Source organism: Mastigoproctus giganteus, chromosome 7 (genome assembly GCF_048544385.1).
Source record: "Mastigoproctus giganteus isolate SK-2022 chromosome 7, ASM4854438v1, whole genome shotgun sequence".
Classification (NCBI taxonomy): domain Eukaryota; kingdom Metazoa; phylum Arthropoda; class Arachnida; order Uropygi; family Thelyphonidae; genus Mastigoproctus; species Mastigoproctus giganteus.
The window spans coordinates 74492135-74513426 of record NC_143581.1 but is presented as its reverse complement, the minus strand read 5'-3'; the positions used below and the strand labels follow the sequence as shown (position 1 = coordinate 74513426).

Below are 21292 nucleotides of genomic sequence, written 5' to 3'. Positions count from 1 at the left end.
ATGGGCATAAATTTGAATTGAGGAAGGATGGTTGTAGAATAGACGTGCAGAACTTTCCCTTTAGCCAGCTGGTGATTGCTGGAACAAACTCCCTTTGGTTGTCGTGGAAGTGAATATCTTGAATAAATTCAAGGAAGAACTAAAACTACTGTGTGTGGTAAAAATGGCTTTTTTTTTTTTTTTTTTTTTTTGCTGATGCTGTATAACTTGCTTACTTGCATCATTTGGGACTACTAATACTAAAATTATGATAACTTTTACCTTTTTGAGCAGTATGGTGCCAACTTGCTTAGCTTGATTCATTATTATTTTACAGACCTCCAAGATTACATTAAGCATCCTTTACTTGCTTTGTTTCACTGTGACAGATTGAAAGGGTAAAAAGTTCTACAGACTTAGCAAAACAGTTTCTGAAATACAAAATGCTAATGGCTGCAAATGAAGAGAGCAAGCAGTGGGCAGAACACTAACTTCTGAGTAGTGCACAAAATTCAAAAATGTGATAAAAATTTGTTGAAGAAGCAGAATGTTCTATACTTGAACTGATTATTTGTTCTATATTCATTGGAAGACTAACATCACATATAATATAAACCTATCTGCTGTAATAAATTTTATTACCCATATTAAAATTTATTAATTAAAAAAATGAAAATGAGAACATATTCTAAAAAAGTACAGCAATGCATGAAGTTATTGAAAGAGTGATGCATATTTATCAAAATCACTGGATAAAATGATTAAAATATTATAACAGGGAAAGATTTTCATACATCTGCTAATTTCATAAGTTACTTTGACCATTTGTGGTCTATAGACCACAAAATGATCAAAGTAACATGAAAGTGGTCCATGGGACTTTACAATAAAACAGCTTTTTTTTTTTTTTTGCCGTAGGCAACAATTTAACAGTGATAAGAGAGAGACTATAATAACCTAACTTATAACGCACATGTTAAGTATAAGTACATACTGTAATTTTAAAGAATAGTTATTAATATACTTGCTTCTATAGTTAACATTTTTTGTGATCTGTGGCCTCTATCTCAAATATAAAAGTGGCACATGGTTTCCACCTCAAATATAAATCTGGTCTGCATCAGAAAAAAAAAAAGTTTAGGAAACCCACTTAGAGAATGTGAGAATATATGGAAAGTCTGGTTTCTTCATCTTTGCTGAAATTAAGTTCATTTAACTTCAATGTAGGATGGTCTCAAAAAGCAAATGGTTTGAGTTTTGCAGCTCTTCTGAGGAAGCTGCAAAACTTAAACCATTGTCAATGTCCATAGATATTATGAAACAACAGAAAAGTTTTTTTAAGACTGTTCACTTAATTGCCAATATTTTCACATGGTGAGCTAAGCAGCCTCATTTAACCAGTTGTATGTGAATTTATCCACATATAACTTTATGCTAAACCAGCGAGCATTTATGTATGACTACTGTGTGTTGCATAATTCTACTAAGAACAGTTTAGAGGGCTTTAGGAATTTTCCAGTATCTGGATTCCATGCAAGCATATAATTCATAACTTAGTAAATAAGAAGCAAAATTAGATTTGGTGCCTTTCTAGAAAGTTTGTCACATTAAGTCTCTTTAGCAGGGCCGGCCCAAACAAAAGCGGGGCCCAGTGCAAAGTTGAATTGCTGGGCCTTGATAAAAATTTTGTACAACAAAATAATTTATTGCATTTTGATATTTATTACATTGCACAAATTGGTTCAGTAAGGATTACATGAAAATGATAAATAATTAAATTATTTTAATAAAATTAACATTTCAATCACAAAAAAACTAATAAATCAAATATGAAAAATAATTGCTTCATATACTTATAAAATACAATTTGGTATGCAACTTAATCGAATAAGGTCACAATTATGTGATTTTTGTTTCATTTTCTTACTGTTTTATAGCAAATTCTTTGATAATATCATCATAATTTCAGATTCGATAGATAAAATGGCTAAGGAGGTAAATCGTTCTTGACTAACGCTAGATCTCAAGTAATTTATTATTTTCAATCTTGAGAAAGATCTTTCTGCAGATGCGACGGTAATTGGTAAGGTTAATATAATTTTCAGAACAGTAACAAAATTTGGATACAATTCAAATAAATTAATTTTCCGTAAATATTGTGATCCTGGAAGGCAAAACTCAACGTTTGATTTCATTAAATAAATCAATGCAATCAATATTGTCTTGCAAGGTCACATTTAAGTCTTTGCAACATTTAAGAAGATATTTTCAGTCAGTTTTTGAATATTATCCAAATTATATAAAAAACCATATAATGTCTCATGTTTGTGATAAATTTCGAATCTTTTCTTAAAAGAAATAATCGCACTATCGATTATGACTAGAAAATATTGAATTCTGAAATATTCTTCGCCTGATTAAATAGGCTGATCGGTTCCTTCATAACAAAATTGCTTTGTTTTTCGTCCAGTTCTTTGATTCTTAAATTCAGATGTCACTTGTAATTCTTCAGCTTTTTCCTTTGCAGTTATTAAAGAAGATTTGAATCCTGATTCATGATACTGTTCAAAAAAATTTAAAAGGCCTTTTAAATGTGAATTTGCAGTACCGATATCTATATTTGAATTTTGAAATATCTTGCTCACAATATTTACTTCATTCAGTATGTCATACCAAATGACCAAACTTAATAAAATTTCAAATGAAGTAAGTTTATTTTCGATTGATTGGATTTCGTTTTCATGTCACTGTTATGTTCATAAAGGTATTTCAAAGCTAGAGAAAATTTTGGTACTTGGTATCTTACAATTTCACACTTTCGAGGCAACATTCCCACCTCGTTTTTTGACAGTGGTTTTGGAGTGAGATGTTTGACACGCTCTTTTAATATATCCCAGCGTATTACAGAACTTGCAAAAATATTATATATGCTTTGTAAAGTCCCAAAAAATGAATTTGCAAGAGAAGATGATTTTGAAATGTCTCCAAGAACTAAATTCAAATTGACTTCTGCAGGGCATATACTGTGCTTTGGAATTCTTTTGCAGGATAAGTGCTTACACGCCTTTATATAAACCTCTCATGACCTCCATTATCGTACCCCCTGTCCTCGACAGTTCCCTAAATCTAATTCCTCCTTTTCTAATATGCTTTCAGTTTTGGCTGATAACCCTTTTCCTTCGAATATTTTACTGTTTCAAAACAAATAAATTGTTCTTGATGGCTTACGTCTGGAGTGCAATCTAATAAAATTGTGAAATACTTAGCTTTCCGAACTGTATTTATTATTTCCTTTCTAACTTTTTTAGCCAAAGCAGAAATCAGTTCATCTTGTATTCTATGAGTAAATAGGAACGTGATGCTGATTCTACGCATGGATCCAAATGTTGTTTCATGATTGGGTCAAATCTTGCAAATCTTGCTTTGGAATTCTTTTGCAGGATAAGTGCTTGCACGCCTTTATATAAACCTCTCATATGAGCTCCGTTATCGTACCCCTGTCCTCTCGACATGATACTGTTCTATGAGACCTAAGAAATTACTGTTGTGCGGTTTATATAAAGCATCGCTACTGCCCCTGAATGCCAAATTATGCTCTGATAAATATAAAATTGCAGCCACTATTCGTTCACAAACACATTTTAAACGCTGTGTTTCGTTTTTAATTATTTTTTCATGTTCTTTGTCAATAGTGTTTCCAAGTTTCAAATTCTTTTCAAGTTGTAACAATTTGTACATAGCTTGTAAATGATATGCTGATCTTTCATGACTTTGTAATTGCGAACTTAAGTGTACCCAATTGTTAAGTCCAGTTAAACACAGAAAAGTGGTATTTGAAGAGAATAACTTACACGCATAACACAATGTGGCATCTTTGTACTTTGAGTAGAGTAACCACCTTCGTTCTTGATCTTCCCATTTGTTAATTTTCTTAAATAATAATTTTCAGAAAAACTGCTGTTATTTTTATCTTTCGGAAAATCGTAGTTTTTTTACTCGTGTCATGCCATTTTGTACGATAGCCATTCTAAATTTATCAGTTATAATTTCGGGCCAAGTACCAGGATCATTGATATCGACATTTTCGTCTTCGTCGCTTTGTTGATTCTCTTGAAGCTGCAGTCCTCAGAATAATTCATCTTGTTCTTTGGTCAACTCGATGAAGAATTGATGACAATGAGAAGACTGTGCAGAGAAATTATAATACTGGCCAACAATTTTTACATCCACCAATGTATCAGCTGTTCCAGTCAATTTTTATGCACGGATTTCGCACCATGACTTTGCTAGATGGTCCAAATCTTAATTAAACAAGAAGAGGTGACTGACTTACCGTATTTCCCCATGTATAAGATGCACCTTAATTTTGGGGCCCGAAATTTGAAAAAAAATGTATTACATTAAGTTATTGAACTCAAGTTTTTTTCATCATAAAATTCATACAACTCTTCACTGTCAAAACTCCCATCCATTAGCTTGTCCTCATCTGTGTCTGATGACGAATCACTGTCTTCATATATTGCCTCGTCCTCAGTTCTATCTATGGCATTTGAAATGCCACACTTCTTAAATTACTTGACAACGATCTCAATCTTGATATTATCCCAGGATCTTTTCACCCAGGTACAAACTTATCGTATAGTTGGTTTCTTCACTCTTCCTGCTGGTGTCAAATTGTCCCCAGAAAACTTCATCCATTGGTTCCATTCATCTATCATGGCAGCTCTGAAGGGTTTGTTAATGCTGACAAATATCCCAGCTCCAACCACTTGGAGTTGGGATATCAAGGTATGATGGCAAGTTTTGTTTTTTGCTCTGCAGCAATCTTCTTTGTATTTTTTGTTAGGTGTGCCCTGAACTGATCAAGCACCAATAGGGCAGGTTTGCGTAAGAGTCCACCTGGTCTCCTGCTCCAAACTTTCTCAAACCACATCTTCATCCCATCCTGATCCACCCAACCCTTGTCATGAACGTGGACAATCACTCCTCAAGGAATGTCTTCTTTTGGCATTGTTTTGCGTTTGAAAATCAGCATAGGAGGCAGCTTGGTTCCATCAGCATAACAAGCTAGAACAACTGTATAATGGTTCTTTTCATGTCCACTTGTCTTCACAGTTACAGTTTTCACCCCCTTCTTATCAAGAGTTCTGTTATTACTTGGGACATCAAATTGAAGGGGGATTTTGTCCATATTTGCAATCTGTCCGAACTCAAACTGATGTGTCTTCCGACATTGAATGACAAAATGATGAAATTCAAGGACCTTCTGCTCATAGCTTTCAGGCATCTTTTGGGCAAGTCTGGTGCGTGTACGCATGCTTAGTCCATTCCGTTTCATGAACCTGAAGCACCAATTGAAATCAGTAACTTCTTTTTCATCAGCAATTCTTCTTGCCTCATGCTGAACCATCTTTGTGGACACAGGAATTCCAATTGCCCTTTGCTCCTCAATCCATATCTTCAATTCCCTCTCTAAATCAGGCCATTTTGCTGACTGGCGTTTTTAGTAGGGTTTCTTCTTCCCGTAGCCAGTCTCGGATTGTTTTCTCAGTTGGAAGAGGACCAAACTTACGTTCAGTAGCACGATTTCCATTCACTTTTGCAAACTGGACCACTTTTAACTTGAATTCAGCACTATACGAAAATCTTTTCTGAGCCATTTCTGGGCAGAACGTGGCAAAACGTAACCTAATATACCGGTAACAAGTGCAAAACAATGAGTGCAAAGACAATAAGTGCGAAAAAGCGAGAAATGCAAGTAAAAAAAATCTACAACCACTGTATAAGACGCACCCAGTTTTTAGACCCCAAATTTTTCGAAAAAAGGTGCATCTTATATGTGGGGAAATACGGTAGTTCATGATTTTAACTTATCTAAAGATAAGTAAAATCACAAGCAGTGAAAGTTAGTTGAAGCAGTAACTAAAATTATAGTATACCATCACAAAGTGTTTTAAAAATATTTCATTAAGGAAGACTCTATCCAATATCTTCCAAATCACTTTGGTTACAAGTTCCTGTAAACAAAATGATCTTTTGTGACAGTGATATTGCAAAGACAGCTATCACTAAAGAAGTAGTAAGAAAATACCATGAAACTTTGATCCATTATGTACATATTTCCAATTTGGAAATAAATGTAATAACACCAACATAGGGTTTGAGTGCTTTAAAGATATTAGTAGTCTTATAAACGAATGGCACACTGCCCACAATTCTAATCAATGGCATATGTTTATTAACAAAAAGTTTTTCTACATAATGGAAATTGATTTCCATGAGTTCTTGTATTTCATGCTCATGGCTTGAAATAAACATGAAAGTGTGTCCAAGATCCTGAGTGAAATAAAGTGCCATGCTTAGCACTTTATTTCAAATTGGAATGTCTATAGTTTTAAGGTAATTGGATTACTCATTGATCCAAGGGAGATGACTGCATAAAATACTGTTGTCTTCTATATTTGTGGGGCTGTTGTAACAGAAAAACACTGTGCAGTATTGGGAAAAGAGGGAGGAATTTTTATCAAGGAGTGATAACATGAACTATGTTCTACTAGCAGAACCAAAAAAAGATTCTTCTTCTGCCTTTGAATATAAGGCTTGGATTACTGAAGAATTTTGTTAAGATTGAATAAAGAAGTCAGTGGATTCTGTTCCTGAGGCATGTGTTTCCCAATTTAACAGATGCAAAACTGAAATAAGGAGTTTTAATTGGGTCTCATAAATAAACTCCTCAAAGTATTTGAAACAAAGTTAAAAGAGACTGAACCAACAACTTGGCAATAATTTAAAGCAGATGTACATAGATTTCTTGGAAGGAAAGCAGATAATTATGAATCTCTGATGTCCACTTTTATGCTATGGTCTACCAAATGTCTTCGAAAATTTGTTTTCTTCATTCCCATATTAGTTTTTCCCCTCAATATTTGGGATATGTATGTGATAGCAATGTACGTGTATGTGATGATGGGAGATTGTTGCTACCTTTTTAAGAGGAAATTCAAAATAAACTGTAAGAACTCTGAATGGTAAACAGTTCTATAGAAATAGAATGTATATAGTATTTAGATCTTTGATTAAAGTATTTTAAAATGAATAAAACCCATATTTAAGATAGCATATATATTATGGCCTCTGTAGCTGAGTGGTCAGGAGCGGGAGTGCAGTAGCACAAGCTTCTTGAATAGACTGGGGTTCAAACCTGGCTGTTAAATATGGTTGATCTGCCTGCACTGGACCAGCATGGCAGATTATGGTCCATTTCCTTCAACATGAATCGTTGAGGAGGCTTCCATCCTGCAGTGAATTGATATATGGCTGCAGTTTACCTTTTTTTTTTTGGTTGTTCATTAAGTTACTAAAATTTCAGTATATCTTTCAATGTAGATGTGACAGAGCTGACTTTTTTGGAATTAACATATCAATTTCCTTTATAATCTTCAACTTACATTCTGGAGAAGAAAAAAAAATTGGATTATGGCCATCACTTTGATTTATTCTTGTGGATTTATTTAAAGAATAGAGTACACAGAATGAATCTTCACACAGAGAATCATTAAATTTGAACAACTGCAGCACATGAGCAGTTGATAAGTTAGTCTTTTCAGAAGGTAACAGGCACTTTTTGCTTAAAGCAGTAGTTAGCTCTAGTGCCAGAGGGAACTATATACTGCTGCTGGCACAAAACTGTGACCAATGGGATTTTATGTTTCATGTAACATTTTGCTGTCAGGTGAGGGCACTTATTACACAGCAATAAGAAAAATTTTTACTTCTAATAAAAACTAATCTTATCACTGTGTAATACTTCAGCAAATTTTAATACCATAACTGTATACAACAGTTAACTGTTATTCTACATACTCATTACTAATGGTCTATCAATCAAATGCTGTTAATTGCAATTTGCCATTCAATTCCTCGATGGAGGTATCTTGCTTCTTAATTTTAATGAAGCTGTTACATCCAGTTTAGTTTACGAAAGTTAGGATAGGTTAATAAAATTTTAATTTCTAATTTGCAGTAAAAAAAAAACAGTTGGACAGACAACTTGGGTAGTCGAGACCCACTAATTTTCGTAAAATCGGACAAATGCTGATAATTTATTGTAATTGTTCCTTGTAGAGGATCTGCGATCTCATTGTGGATTTTTTTGAAAAAGGTAGTATGGGCTATTTTTGGAAATTTTAAAGGAATATGAAATTTTGGGAATATTATATATTTTATTTTAAGGCAGAAGAATACTCTTACCTGGGGTTTTCTTCAGGAACGGCTGCATCCGGGTGAGGTGTAATTCAGAAGGTGTTGAAATTGCAATTATATGGAAGGAGGTCAAAGGAAAAAGCCAGCTTTTGTCCTAAATCCTTGCATGGGAAGTAATTGTAGGCATAAAGGGAGATGATATCCTGAAGCCTGCTGGGGGCTTTTCATTAATACCATCTTCAAAGGAGGATGAATACGTGTAGAGGCCGTCTTTTATAGCCCGGGCATGTTCCATTGCCATATTTCAAAAGCATGGTGGGGATGGGGGGGGTGTTGAGTAGTCAAAAAAGGGTGAAGTAGGGTGGAGGGGAAAAATTTCCTGCCTCACTATATTACACTTATAGTTTGGGAATTTGGAAATTGTGGATATTTTGGGAAGGGGGGGGGGAAGGTAGGAAAGAGGGTTTCACTCAGAAATCCATGTTCGTGACTACCTGTCCCCATTAGTAGAGATCCTGGATTTGGGGTAGGGGGTGTTATGTTCTGCTGTTAAAGTTGAACTTATAGGATATTTGTTTTAGGTCCCATTCTTCAGAGATTATTATCGGTCTATATATGTTTATTGATCTGTTTGTTGATCTCATTGCTAGTGTCTCACTGGTCACTGGTTTCTAACTTAAATTCTGTTTCTTGTTTGTTAATTATTATCACGTTTTCAAAGGAAGGGTAATGTCCTATGTCAAAGTGGTGAGCTACCAATTTGGAACTATTACTTTTTTTTCGTTTGGTCTGTTTTTTTCTTTGTTATTTGCAGCTACTTTTAAACTGCTTTTATGTTTTTGGATTCTTGTATATCCAAACCCCCCCCCCACCTCCAATTCCAGGAACAGCTTTTCTCTTCGGCTGAGTGACTGCCATCATTTTTTCATCGTGCTGTGTCATGGGGAAAAAAAAAAAAAAAAAGTTCTTTCATTTCCAATATATAATTTTTCCCATACTTGTCAATTTTATGTTAAACCCCTAGCACTGTCGCTGTTATGGGTATTGCATCAGGCATCCATGTAACTAATCACTGAATGCAATAAAGATAGAATTATTCAAATTAAACTTGAATAAAATAGTATACACAAAGCAAGGTGAAAAATGCATAAATAGAGGAACATTTGATAAAATATGAAATAGCCTCATCAATAATGCTTCTCTGTGCTATGTTTTTCACTCAACTATTTGGGTAAATTGTTGTCCAACCAGTGATTGTGACTCAGAATCCCTGTAATCACCATTACTGGAGTGACCACAGCATCCCATACAGTCAACAGAAAACTCAGATGACACACAAGGACATAAATTTAAATTGGAAAAGGGTGGTTGCAAGAAAGATGTGTGGAATTTGCATTCAGCTAAAGAGTAATTAATTGTTGGAATAAACTTCCATCTAGTATTGTGGAGGAAATCTATATCAACTTTAGCACCCCCCCATAACTTTAAGGATGAATGGAAACAAAAAACAGTTCTGATAGTGGCAGTCATTTGAAAATCAAATAATGCAATTATCCAACAATTAAGAACAACCTATATTTCTATGCCACTTCATTTGGGTACTACAGGCTGCCTGCAAATCATTCAAGTAATAACTATTACAAATATCTTGTAAATTATATATTTAAAACAACTGAATTATTTTCACATTAAAACTGCAACTTTTTCTCTGTAACACATTCTTCTTATCTCATTTCATTACTGAGACATTTATTATATAAAGAAATAAAAGTGAAAGCAAGATTTGAAAGTACTGAAGATTAACTCTCTAGCTAACTGTGTAATGAATAAAACAGTTGTTTCTCCTTTCCCTTTATACTCTGTAGAAGGATGTATTATGAAAAAAACTAGTTTCTATATATAACAATGTTTTCCTTAATTAATGGATAATTTAGTGCAAGTTAAAGATGAAATGTGTTATTCTTACAATGAAGCTGTAAAGTGTGGAGTCTGAGGAGGGGTATGACTATAACGAGGTCGTGCTCCCATATTAGTGTAGTTATCGCGAGCTCTTCTAGTATTAGCACCTGCACTTGATGGAGGCAGGAAAGGATCTTCTTCATCTACATGTTCTACTGGGTGCCTGGGCCAAAAGAGAGAAATAAAAAGGCATATTTTTGTGTATCATAAAACAAAAATAACTTGTATAAGTTTTCATATTAACATACTATAGAAATTTTAGACTATTATTCAGCATGAAATGGAAATTCAGTAGATATAATCCATCATCATATTTGCCTCCACTTAAAGGCTTTTTTTTTTTTTTTTTGTGGAGCAAAATTTTCTTATGCTTTTGCATTTAAACAAGAATGAAAAAGTAAACTGCATATCATATAGAATGCATTTTGTATATCTAGACTGAAACAGTGTTTTCCATACCATTACCAAATTTCATTAGCTTATCCAGAACAGTGCTTACAAAAGTTTAAACTTTGGAGCTTTATGTGCAGCAGCAGTTAAAATTTCCAGTGTAGCCCAAATTTAAATTTGATTCATGTCTGATTTGGTCAAGGCAGCACACAGACAGACAGACAGATGGATGCAGCAAAGCTAATAAGTGCTACTGTATCACTATAGAAACATATCTAAAACTCACTGATCCCATGAAGAACAGTCTATCAGTTTATTTGTTTCTTTTAATATAAAATGTATATAAAATGAGTTATATTATTAAAAAAAAATTAAAGATGTGCTAAAAAAAAAAGTATGATAGCAAAAGCAGCAGATAGTGTTCTATTAATATTTAACATTTGTGAAGGAAATGCCATGTGATATATGATAGGATTGTATTATAAGGGTCAAGCTAATACTGACAATTCTAGTAACTATGAGGAAGTATGTATTATGAATGAGCTGTGCCATGAAATATTTGCATGCAATAAAGTGAAATTAATATTTCACCTTCAGTTTTTTTTTTTTTTTTTCTTGTTTTAGTTTTCCATCAATGTGCTAGCTAATGCCATCAATGTTAAATTCAAGCAAAGAACAAAAACTGTTCTTAGAGCAGTAACAACCTTGCTAGCCATCCCCGAATTCAACTGTAAGCAGTTTACGTACTATGTACTCGTGATGTGAAAAATTAGGCTAAGTTCAAATTGGCAAACAAATAACTTTTCTTTTTTTTTTACCCCCTTTGTAAAATAACTTTGGAAAGTAACGTAGTCACAGTTCTATTAACACCACTATAGTATTGGAAAATTTCATGTAAATCAACTAAAACGTAGACTGAATACAAAGTTCACAATCTTAAGGGAGAAAATCAAAAACTGAAATGTCAAAACAGTTCAAACTGTAACTGTTTATTCATATATGTTCAGAACTACGCTTCCTGAAAGTTATGTGATTACACAAGGGTGAGCAAAAATTCACTGCGCACCTATATTTCACTGTGCTATAGTAGGAAAACCCCATACACATGCCTCAGCTGGTGTATGAGGCTACTGGCACATAGTCCCAACTCCCCACCAGCTCTCCAGTACCCCCAATACCCTCCAGCCAGTTGGGTCATAAATAGCAAGCTGCTTGGATGCATACAATTGTTGTGAAAATGTCATTTGAGGCCAGAGCATTTTTTGGTGGAAAAATGCTCTGGCCTTATTTGTTTCATTATGGAGGTGGATACAGAACAAATCAAACAAAAATTTGGGGAATATATCCCTAAATTCCTTTGACATCACAACACAATGTGGCAGTTGATTAGGGAAATTAGATCAGTTGCAGATGTGCTCAGGCTGTCAGTTTTAACAGAGGACAGAATAATGAACATTTCTGATCACATCATGAAACATCCAAAACAGTCAGTTTATAGATTGTTGTAGCAAGCAAGCAAAAATCTTGTATGGCACAACAAGGAAAGTGCTTAAAAAAACACCTAAAGTTGCATCCACACAAGATAGCATCAGTGCAAAAATTGCAAGATTATGATCATGTGAAGTGTGTGTAATACTGCTAATGATTTCAAGCCTTCTTTATGGCTAATGGAGAATACATTCTGGACATCACCTTTTTAAGTAATAAAGTGTGGTTCCATCAATAGGGTACATCAACTCCAAAACAGCTTTGTGTGGTCAGCAATTCATCCACATGCGATTCAGGAGGCACAACCACATTCTTATATTCTCTCTGAACACTATCAGCTCAGAGCTCATTATTGTGATATGATTCTGTAACCATTCACTGCACATTTAACTAATGTATGAAATTGTCCAGGGCTGCTTCCAACAGGATAGTGCCTATGCATGATGTGTTTGGTAGCTACCCTGGCAAATTTGGCTACCAGAAAGATACCCAATTTCACTGGGTATTCTACTCAAGCAAGACAGAGTTTTATCTTGGGATACAGTCTACCAAGATAATCTTCAGTCTCAGTGATCTTAGGGAAAAAATGAAACTTTATTAGGAGTGTCTGCACATTGAACTGGTACAAGTTTTTTCCAAGAAAAGATGGGTAGATGTCTGTCTACATGAGGGCCACTTACACTTATTCTAACTGTATAGTACCATACATTCACGATGTCATCTGATTTAATGCTTCTTGCCATACAGCACTTACATTTGATTCGTTATGAACTCTGTTAGTACAACATTTTTTCATAAGATAGCAATGTCTTCTATATGACCCCAGGGGCTCACATCTGGTAAGTATGGGCTTGGAAACCCAGGGTCCTGAGCTGGATATCATCATTCTTTCTTTCTTGGTGATTCCCTTCTACTTATGACTCTCTCTCTCTCTCTCTCTCTCTCTCTCTCTCTCTCTCTCTCTCTCTCTCTCTCTCTCTCTCTCTCAGAGTAATGCAGGATTTTTTTTTTTTTTTTTTTTTTTTTTTTTGGCTGGTACAGCATAAGCCTCAGGCTTCCTTGCACCATATAGCTAATAATAATAATAAGTTCATTTAAAATGTAATGTTTCGTTGCAAGTTTATTTTCTCACCCGAGACTTAATGGTTCTGCTTTCAGTGCAACTGGTGGATGGGAAATGTTATTTTTATACAACCATAATTTATAGATAGAGGGAACGAATAGATCGAGGGCATGATGTCAAAATTTGCAGATGATATAAAGACTGGGGAGTTGTTATTGATCAACACCAAGCTGTACCCTTTTGAGATTAATTGGTTAGGTTTCTAGTAGTGACAGCTATGTTTTAATGGAGGAAAATGCAAGGCTTTACACTTGGATGGGCTCGAATTAAAAACGGTACAGGTAGAATGGGATTTGAAAGTTACAATACAATGAGACAAAGTTCTCTGAGCAGCATAGATAGGCACAAGGAAGGCCTGTAGTGTCTGTCAACAATTTATTGAACATTTGTTTGTGAAGACAAGCAGGTTGTAATTCCTGTATGAAGCAAATTCAAGACAGCACTTTGGATACCGAGCCCAAACAGAGACCACACAGTTAGGGGGGGGGGGGGGCAGATACCGAGCTGTTTGAAAGAGTACAAAGACAGGCAAACCTGCTTGGTGGGATCTGCAAAAAGGCACCCACATAAGGAAAGACTGAATATGAGGGCCAGAGAGCTTTGCAACCAAGCACTTCAGAGGGGACCTTGTCGAGGTCCATAAGGCTCTGAGAGGAGGTAGCAAAATGAATGAAGACAAAATTTTCACTGCTATATATGATTTCAGAACTAAAGACCATAAATTTAAATTACACACTGGATTGTATGAAGTTTACATTTAGTCACTTGGTTTCTAATTACTGACTTCGGATAATTGGGGCAGCCGCTTAATCGGGCCAAAATGCACTAGTCCCGATGTGTCCCAAATAACTGGAATCGACTGTATATGTAGTCTTGTTCCACTCTCAATGTTATTCACTTTCACCTACAGTTTGCCAAACTTAATTTACTTTTTCTGGCAAAATCCCAGTTATCAGTGGCTTCAACCAATACTCATCTCAATGTCTCCAAGTATTCGCTTTATGATTTCTTTCACTATAAAAGTAGCACTTGTGCATATTTTCACTGATATTCCTTGCCAGAGACTTCCTAATTTGGAATTTCCTCTGGCTTAAAATCTCGCCACGTCATTCTGTCAAATTCATATGATCTTTCTATTATTCTCCTAACTCCAATACTCATTCTGAACTCTTTGACTCCCTTTCTTTGAAACTTAACTTTCTCTAATATAACTTTCCTGATAGTGTGGCGATTTAACTGTACACAACACCAGATGGTTTTAGTTTCCTAGGTGCACAGAACCAGCTGAATGAGATGCTCAGGCTTTTGTTATTACTAATGACCTCACTTAGCTTGTTCATTTACCTATGAGAATACCAGACAATTCTAACCAAACCCAACATTCTTTATCTTTTTCTCACAAACAACCCTTCAAAGTACTTGATCAATGTTACTGGTCCTCTAGGTACCTCGGACAATGGCCTGTTCTCCAACAGAGCTTCTTTCTCTCTCAGCATGAGCCAGTCTCAGCCTAATGCTGTTTGGCATTACAGAATGTAACCTAAGATGACCTGCAAAATTTGTGTTCTTTTCCTCAGTTGGGTTATTGCTTTAAATCTTCTGACCCCAATTATTACTTAGATCAGCGTTTCTCAAATTGTGTTCCGCAAGATGTAAACGAGTGCTCTGCAAAAAATCGTAATTAATAATTTAAAAAAATAAATAAAAATTTTGCATATTTGTAGTGTAAACCACTTTTGTATCATTATAATATTTAACATAATTTTATTTTCATTTATTAATATACTAGCGTAGACTAATAATCAAATAGACTGCGGAACACTTTATTTTTGCGGGGTTTTGACATAGGGAAGTGTGCGTAGAGGTAATGACATCTACGAAAAAGTAGCAATGTGGTGATTTAGTATGCCATTTGTATGCGATTTTGCCTAGAGTACAGGGGTTGAAGGAGAGGAGGAAGCAAACCAATAGCATAACTAAACTCACTTTCTTGTATAAATTTTTTTTTTAATAATTATTAGTATTTTGAAATATTATTATTAAAATATATGACCATGGATTTGTGGTTGAAAAAAGGAACTTTAAAACGAGAAGCAAAGTACTTCTAGTAGTGCAACTGTGGTCGATGAAAACAAACACAATATTGTCACACTTCAAAGTGAGAGTGAACAATCACAGCCTTTTGCTCCCCAAAAATCCGAAGTGAAAAAACAGGAACCAACTAATAAAAGACCAAAATGAAAATATGATGACAGTTATTTGAATTTTGGCTTTACATGTGTTGGAAATAAAGATGCTTCTGATGCACAGTGCATCATATATAATAAAATATTAGCAACAGTTCTTTGGCTCCCACTAAACTTGAGTTTCATAAGTGTTCTGTGAATATGTTGCGAGATGAAGTGTTCCGTGACTAAAAAAGTTGGGAAACGCTGGCTTAGATCATGTCAGTGAAATTATTCTTGCAGAGATGAAATTATTTATTCCACTTTAAAATATCTTCTTTTATCTAAACATTGGTTTTCCAATAAATGGAACTAAAGCTATTTAAGATAAGAATGTCACATATCGCAACTGGCTTGTATCTGCATCTCCAGTTTAATTTTCTTCCTTCACTAAAGCTCTCAACAGTTGTAAAGAAGTTATTAATCAATTCAAACTTGAATATGAACAAACAAAGAGTATAAGACTTGCTTCTTGTCCAAATGGTAGTCTAGCACTCTTTCCAAAGCTATTGGCTACAATTCCTGTCATTAACCACCCTACCAACCTTAGTATCAAATGCAGACTGAGACAATAAGCTTGATATGCCTTCATCAATATTGTTAATAAATACTGCAAACAGTAAGAGGGCCCAGCACTGCACCCTGAAGGACTCCACTAATAATATTAGTCCAAGAAGAGCAGTGCCCATTTATCAGCAGCTTCTGCCTTCTGTCACTCACTTATCCATAGCCGCAACTTTCCCTTAATGCCACACTGATCCACATTGTACAGCAGTCTTTCATGTGGAACTGTGTAAGCTTTACTGAAATCTAAATACATGATGTCAAAATTATTATTTGTATCTAGTTTCCTTTTACTGAATCATAGCAGCTAATCAAATTGATCAGACAGAATCCTACCTTTAACAAGCCCATGCTGTCATTTTTGTACAATTCCATTCCTGTTAAGATATTCTTGTAGTACTTTATTAATACTGATTTTATTATTTTTCCTAGAACAGAAGTCAAGCTTACAGGTCTATAAATACTCATGTTGCCCTTTTATCTTCCCTTTGTGAATAGGAGACACACTGCACACCTCCGATCTATAGGAACCTCTCTTGAATCTAAGGATGCTCTCATAATTATGAACAAGAGTTTCATTATCTCTTTACTGCTTCTTTTAATATAACTGAATAGATCTCATCAGCCCCAGGTGCCTAATTTACTTTTAGCTACAGCAATTTCTCTTTTACTTCTCATTTATAAAAAAAAAAATCATTTGACTCCCAAATATAACTTGGTGTACTTCTGGTGTTCCCATTCCTAAACACTTCTTCATGAACAAATATTTCATTTGTCAAAAACCTGAATAGGATTACCAATAGTTATGCCATTCTTCTCTAGTGAGCCAATGTTGTTCATCGTTTTCCTTCTATTGTTAATACAAGAAAGAATTCTTTGCTACTTTTCTTTGCATTCTTACCCAAGGACTTCTCATAATCTTCCTTCACTTGTCTAACCCCCTCCTTAGTGACCTTACTGGTTTGTACTTGCCTTCCCTTTAACCTTGGCAGCTACATTATATTATTTTTATTATCCATATGGTACAAGGAAGCCTGAGGCTTATGCTGCACCAGCCAAAAAAAAAAAAATAATAAAATAATTCCCAAGTTACTCTGAGAGAGAGAGAGAGAGAGAGAGAGATATGTCAAAAGGTATCACCAAGAAAGAGAAGAATTATTATATCCAGCTGAGGACTCTGGGTGTGCCAAGCCCATACTCACCAGATGTTTTAAGTAGATCCAAGATAAATATATTATGGTCACTGCCACCTAGTGGTTCCTTTAGCTGGATATTCTTAATGCATAAAAAGTCAATGCTGATAATCAGATCAGGTGTATTCTTTTCTCTTGTTGCCTTCTTAGCATGCTGCTGCAGAAAACAGTCATCTAATAAATCCAGAAAATTTCGCTATTGTTTGAGTGACCAATCCACAAGTTCCAGTGGAAATTAAAGTTCCCATTAGAAAACATTCCAATTCACTGGCCCATTTCACTTGACTATATAGTTGTTCATTATATTCATCACAGTTATATCGCCTAAAGTGTAAAGTGTGTTTAGGGTAAAACGGCACCAGGGGTTTCCCCCATCTCTGCATAGTTTACAGAGGGTGAATCAGTTGACAGGAAAAGTTAGAGATTTAAAAGTGGGTGGGAACTGTACGTGTGGTGTCGTGTACCATTGTTCATCTGGTCATTTAGCCGCTGGACTCCTGCTGAAGCCCAACTTTCACCCTGTGGAGGCAGACCAGGAACCCAATAGACTTAAGTTACTCTGGCAGGTCTTGCCGCTTAATTTCCTGGGATTTCGGCAGCTAGGACCTAAAAAAAAAAAAAAAAAAAAAGTTGAAGATATACATATATAAGTATATATATCCAAGCAGTTGTAATCACTTTGAATGTTTGCATACAGCACCCATGCATTCATACGGTCATATGGCCTATAGCAGACTATTCTCATTTTAGTCTTTCCAGTGCTTAAGTCACACCAAATTGACTCTCACTGGCCACCCACATCATCTGGGTGCATGCCTTACATTCTATATGCCTCTAAACCAAGAACATTACTCCTCTCCAATCCCCCCCCGCTTCTGTTCCGTCCTGTATACACTGTACTCGTCGTGGTCAAATTCTGCATTGTTTTTTCTGAGTGGCGCCATGTTTTCAATCATTTTACTATAACTGCATTTGTTGACTTAATTATGAGAGCATCCTTGGACTCAGGGGAGGTTCCCACGGACTGGAGATGTGCAAATGTGTCCCCAATTCACAAAGGTGGATCGAAGGGTGACACGAGTAATTACAGACCAGTTAGTTTAACTTCTGTTCCGGGTAAAATAATGGAGTCGCTGGTTAAAGATGCATTGCAGGATCATCTAGACAAGACTGCAGCAATAATTCAAACACAGCATGGGTTTGTTAAGGGAAAGTCTTGTCTGACAAATTTGATTGGTTATTATGATGTGGTCACAAAGGAACTGGATGCAAAAAATAATTTTGATATCATATACTTGGATTTCAGGAAAGCTTTTGACACTGTTGCGCATGGAAGACTACTGTACAAATTGGAGCAGAATGGTATTAAGGGTAAGTTGCTACAATGGATAAAAGGATGGTTAAGTGGGAGAAGACAGAGGGTGGTAATCAATGGGTGCTGCTCTTCGTGGACTAATGTTATTAGTGGAGTCCCACAGGGTTCGGTGTTGGGTCCACTGTTGTTTTGTGTATTTATCAATGATATTGATGAAGGTATATCAGGCTTAATGTCGAAGTTTGCAGATGACACAAAGGTTGGCAGGGTTGTTAATGACAGTAATGGCAGTGTGCTACTGCAACAGGATCTAGATAATTTGGGCAGATGGGCTAAGAAGTGGCAACTGAAGTTCAACCTTGACAAATGCAAAGTACTGCATATGGGTAGAAGTAACCCCAGAGAAACGTACCAACTGTGTGGTACTACACTTAAGGTGGTAGAAAATGAAAAAGACCTGGAAGTAATTGTGCAGTCAGATATGAAGTTTTCTGAGCAGTGCAGACAGGCTGCTAGGGCGGGTCATGGGGTTTTGTCAATGATATATAGGAATTTTGCTAGCAGGGAAAAGGAGGTGATTGTCCCTCTGTATAAGGCAATGGTCAGGCCACGCCTTGAGTACTGCGTACAGGTCTGGAGGCCTCATTTTAAGAAGGATGTAGATTTGCTTGAGCGTGTACAGAGAAGAGCAACACGATTGGTGAGGGGAATGAAGGGATTCTCTTACCAAGAGAGGCTTAAGTTCTGCAAATTGCAGTGGCTGGAGACGAGGCACCTGCGCGGTGATCTGACTGAGGTCTATAAGGCCTTGAATGGGTTGAGCACGCTGAATTCTGATGGGATCCTTCCACTTGTTCAGATTACCAACCTACGGGGACATAAGTTCAAATTAAGAAAGGACAGATGTAGAATAGATGTGCGGAAATTTGCCTTTAGCCAGCGGGTGGTTAATTGCTGGAACAAACTTCCATCTGTCGTTGTAGAAGTTGATAGGTTAAATAAATTTAAGGAGGAACTGGACAGGCATTTGGAGGGAATGGTGTGATTTTTTTTTTTTTTTGGCTGATGCTGCATAAGCTCCTACACTTGCTTTCTTGCATCATGTGCCACTACTACTACTACTACTACTACTACTCTTCAAATTCATCATATTTGTTTACATTTATCAAATATGCTTAATCATATTTCTGCTGTTAAAAAGGGAGGTCAACTTTTGAGCTCCCTCCCTTTTTAATCATCCTTTGCATCTTGTGTGGTTATACATTATAGTAAAATCTGTTTTAAAAACCAGTCTACTTCTTTTAAGTCCATTATTTCTGATTTTTTATTATTTCTCTCTTTATTATTTTTCTTTCTCTTATAAGTTTAAATTGTGATATTTTGTAGAAGGTCACAAAATTAAAACCTACAGGCATAGGCAAAGTTGTGACATTACTGATTATAGCTCTTATTGATGTTATACTATATGCATATATGGGAGACATTTATTATGCTGCCAAGTCATTCCTTGTTGCCCACATAATACTCTACTGCAGTGTTTCCCAATTAATGCATATACAGTGGTGCCTCAATTTACATGGTTTCAGGCCAATGAGATTTTATTCTTGGTTCCAATTAATTTTCCAAGGTCCTCTGCTTCAGACTTATGAGATTTGTAAAGAAGCTGCCAACTGACAAAAGGTTTAAATGCAGATTACTGCACAGGTGCCAAGAACTTCAGTTCAGTTTGTCTACAACATGGCATGTTATTCAGATGTGTTTTGGGGATTCTCTTATATTTTTTTAAGCTTCAATAGATTTATAGTGTTTTTTGAAAATAATTTTTTTATAAATATGGAGAAAACTGAAGAAAACTAATCAGTACAGTGTAAGAAAGTTAGAGATATTCAGAAAAATGTTAAATTTAAAAAAGTAAATTAAAAATTATTTAGAGCAGTGAAAACAGAAGGTACACAGCTGATATTGCTAAATATTTAGGTTTAGCGTGAACAGTTCATACTCTGTTATTAAATAGAGAAAAATAAGAGTTGGCAGAAGACCAAAATAATTCATAAACATGCTAAAATTGTAAACAAAATTGAGTCAGAATTATCTTCATGGATTCAAAGAAAGCAACATGAGGGAGGCTACTTAAGAGTTAATTAGTGAGAAAAGTCAGAGCCATTTTCTCTAGTTTGTTTGTTTGTTGTTGGGTTTTATTGGCGCATTAGCAACTAAGGCTATAATGCGCCAAAACCTGGTCATTAAAAAATAAATTTTTTTTTTTTTTTTCCAGTAGCCTAAAGAATTAGGTCACCAAGTCAAAGTATAAAAAAACAAGTATAAACGGTAAAAGACAAATATCAGTAAACAACCCATTTTCTCTAGACTTAAAGAGCAACAACCAGTGATTAATGCAGTGTTCAATGCTAGCAGAGGTTGGTTTTTCACAGATATAAAAGTAGGACTTTGATGAAACTGGATTGTTTTGGGACAAAAATGCCTCAAAAGACAGGTTTACTTTGATGCTTGGCTCAAATGCTTCTGGGGATTTTAAAATGAAACTACTTTTAGTTTACCATTCTGAAAAACCCAGAGTATTAAAGAACTTCAATAAGACATATCTCCCTGTAATTTTTAAGAGCAGTCAAATGTATGGGTCACCAGTTATATTTTTGATAACTGGTTTAAAAATTATTTTAAATCAAGCTATGGAAAGATATCTTAAGAGCAGAAACAGCACAAAAGCCATCTTAGTTCTGGACAATGCTCCTGCATTGTCCAGAACTAAGGGAACAGTTTTATCAAAACCATTCCCTGTGAGCAGGGTTTTATCAACATTAAGTTCCTTCCAACAAATACCACCTCTCTTATC

At 35.4% G+C, this 21292-nt stretch overlaps 1 protein-coding gene across 3 annotated transcripts in view; it reads right to left on the bottom strand.

The window, feature by feature from the left end:
- Nucleotides 1-21292, bottom strand: part of LOC150083000 (protein tweety-like) — a 472105-nt gene that overhangs the window by 40136 nt on the left and 410677 nt on the right. For 2 of the 3 annotated variants that reach the window (XR_016547147.1, XM_090376971.1), the window contains exon 13: nt 10148-10303. The exons of the other annotated variant lie outside the window; for it this stretch is intronic. Coding sequence is in view for 1 of the 2 variants with exons in the window: in XM_090376971.1 (XP_090233097.1) it covers nt 10148-10303 (156 nt within the window). In the remaining variant the exon portion in view is untranslated. The remainder of the gene's footprint in view (nt 1-10147; nt 10304-21292) is intronic. 3 annotated transcript variants of the gene reach the window in all.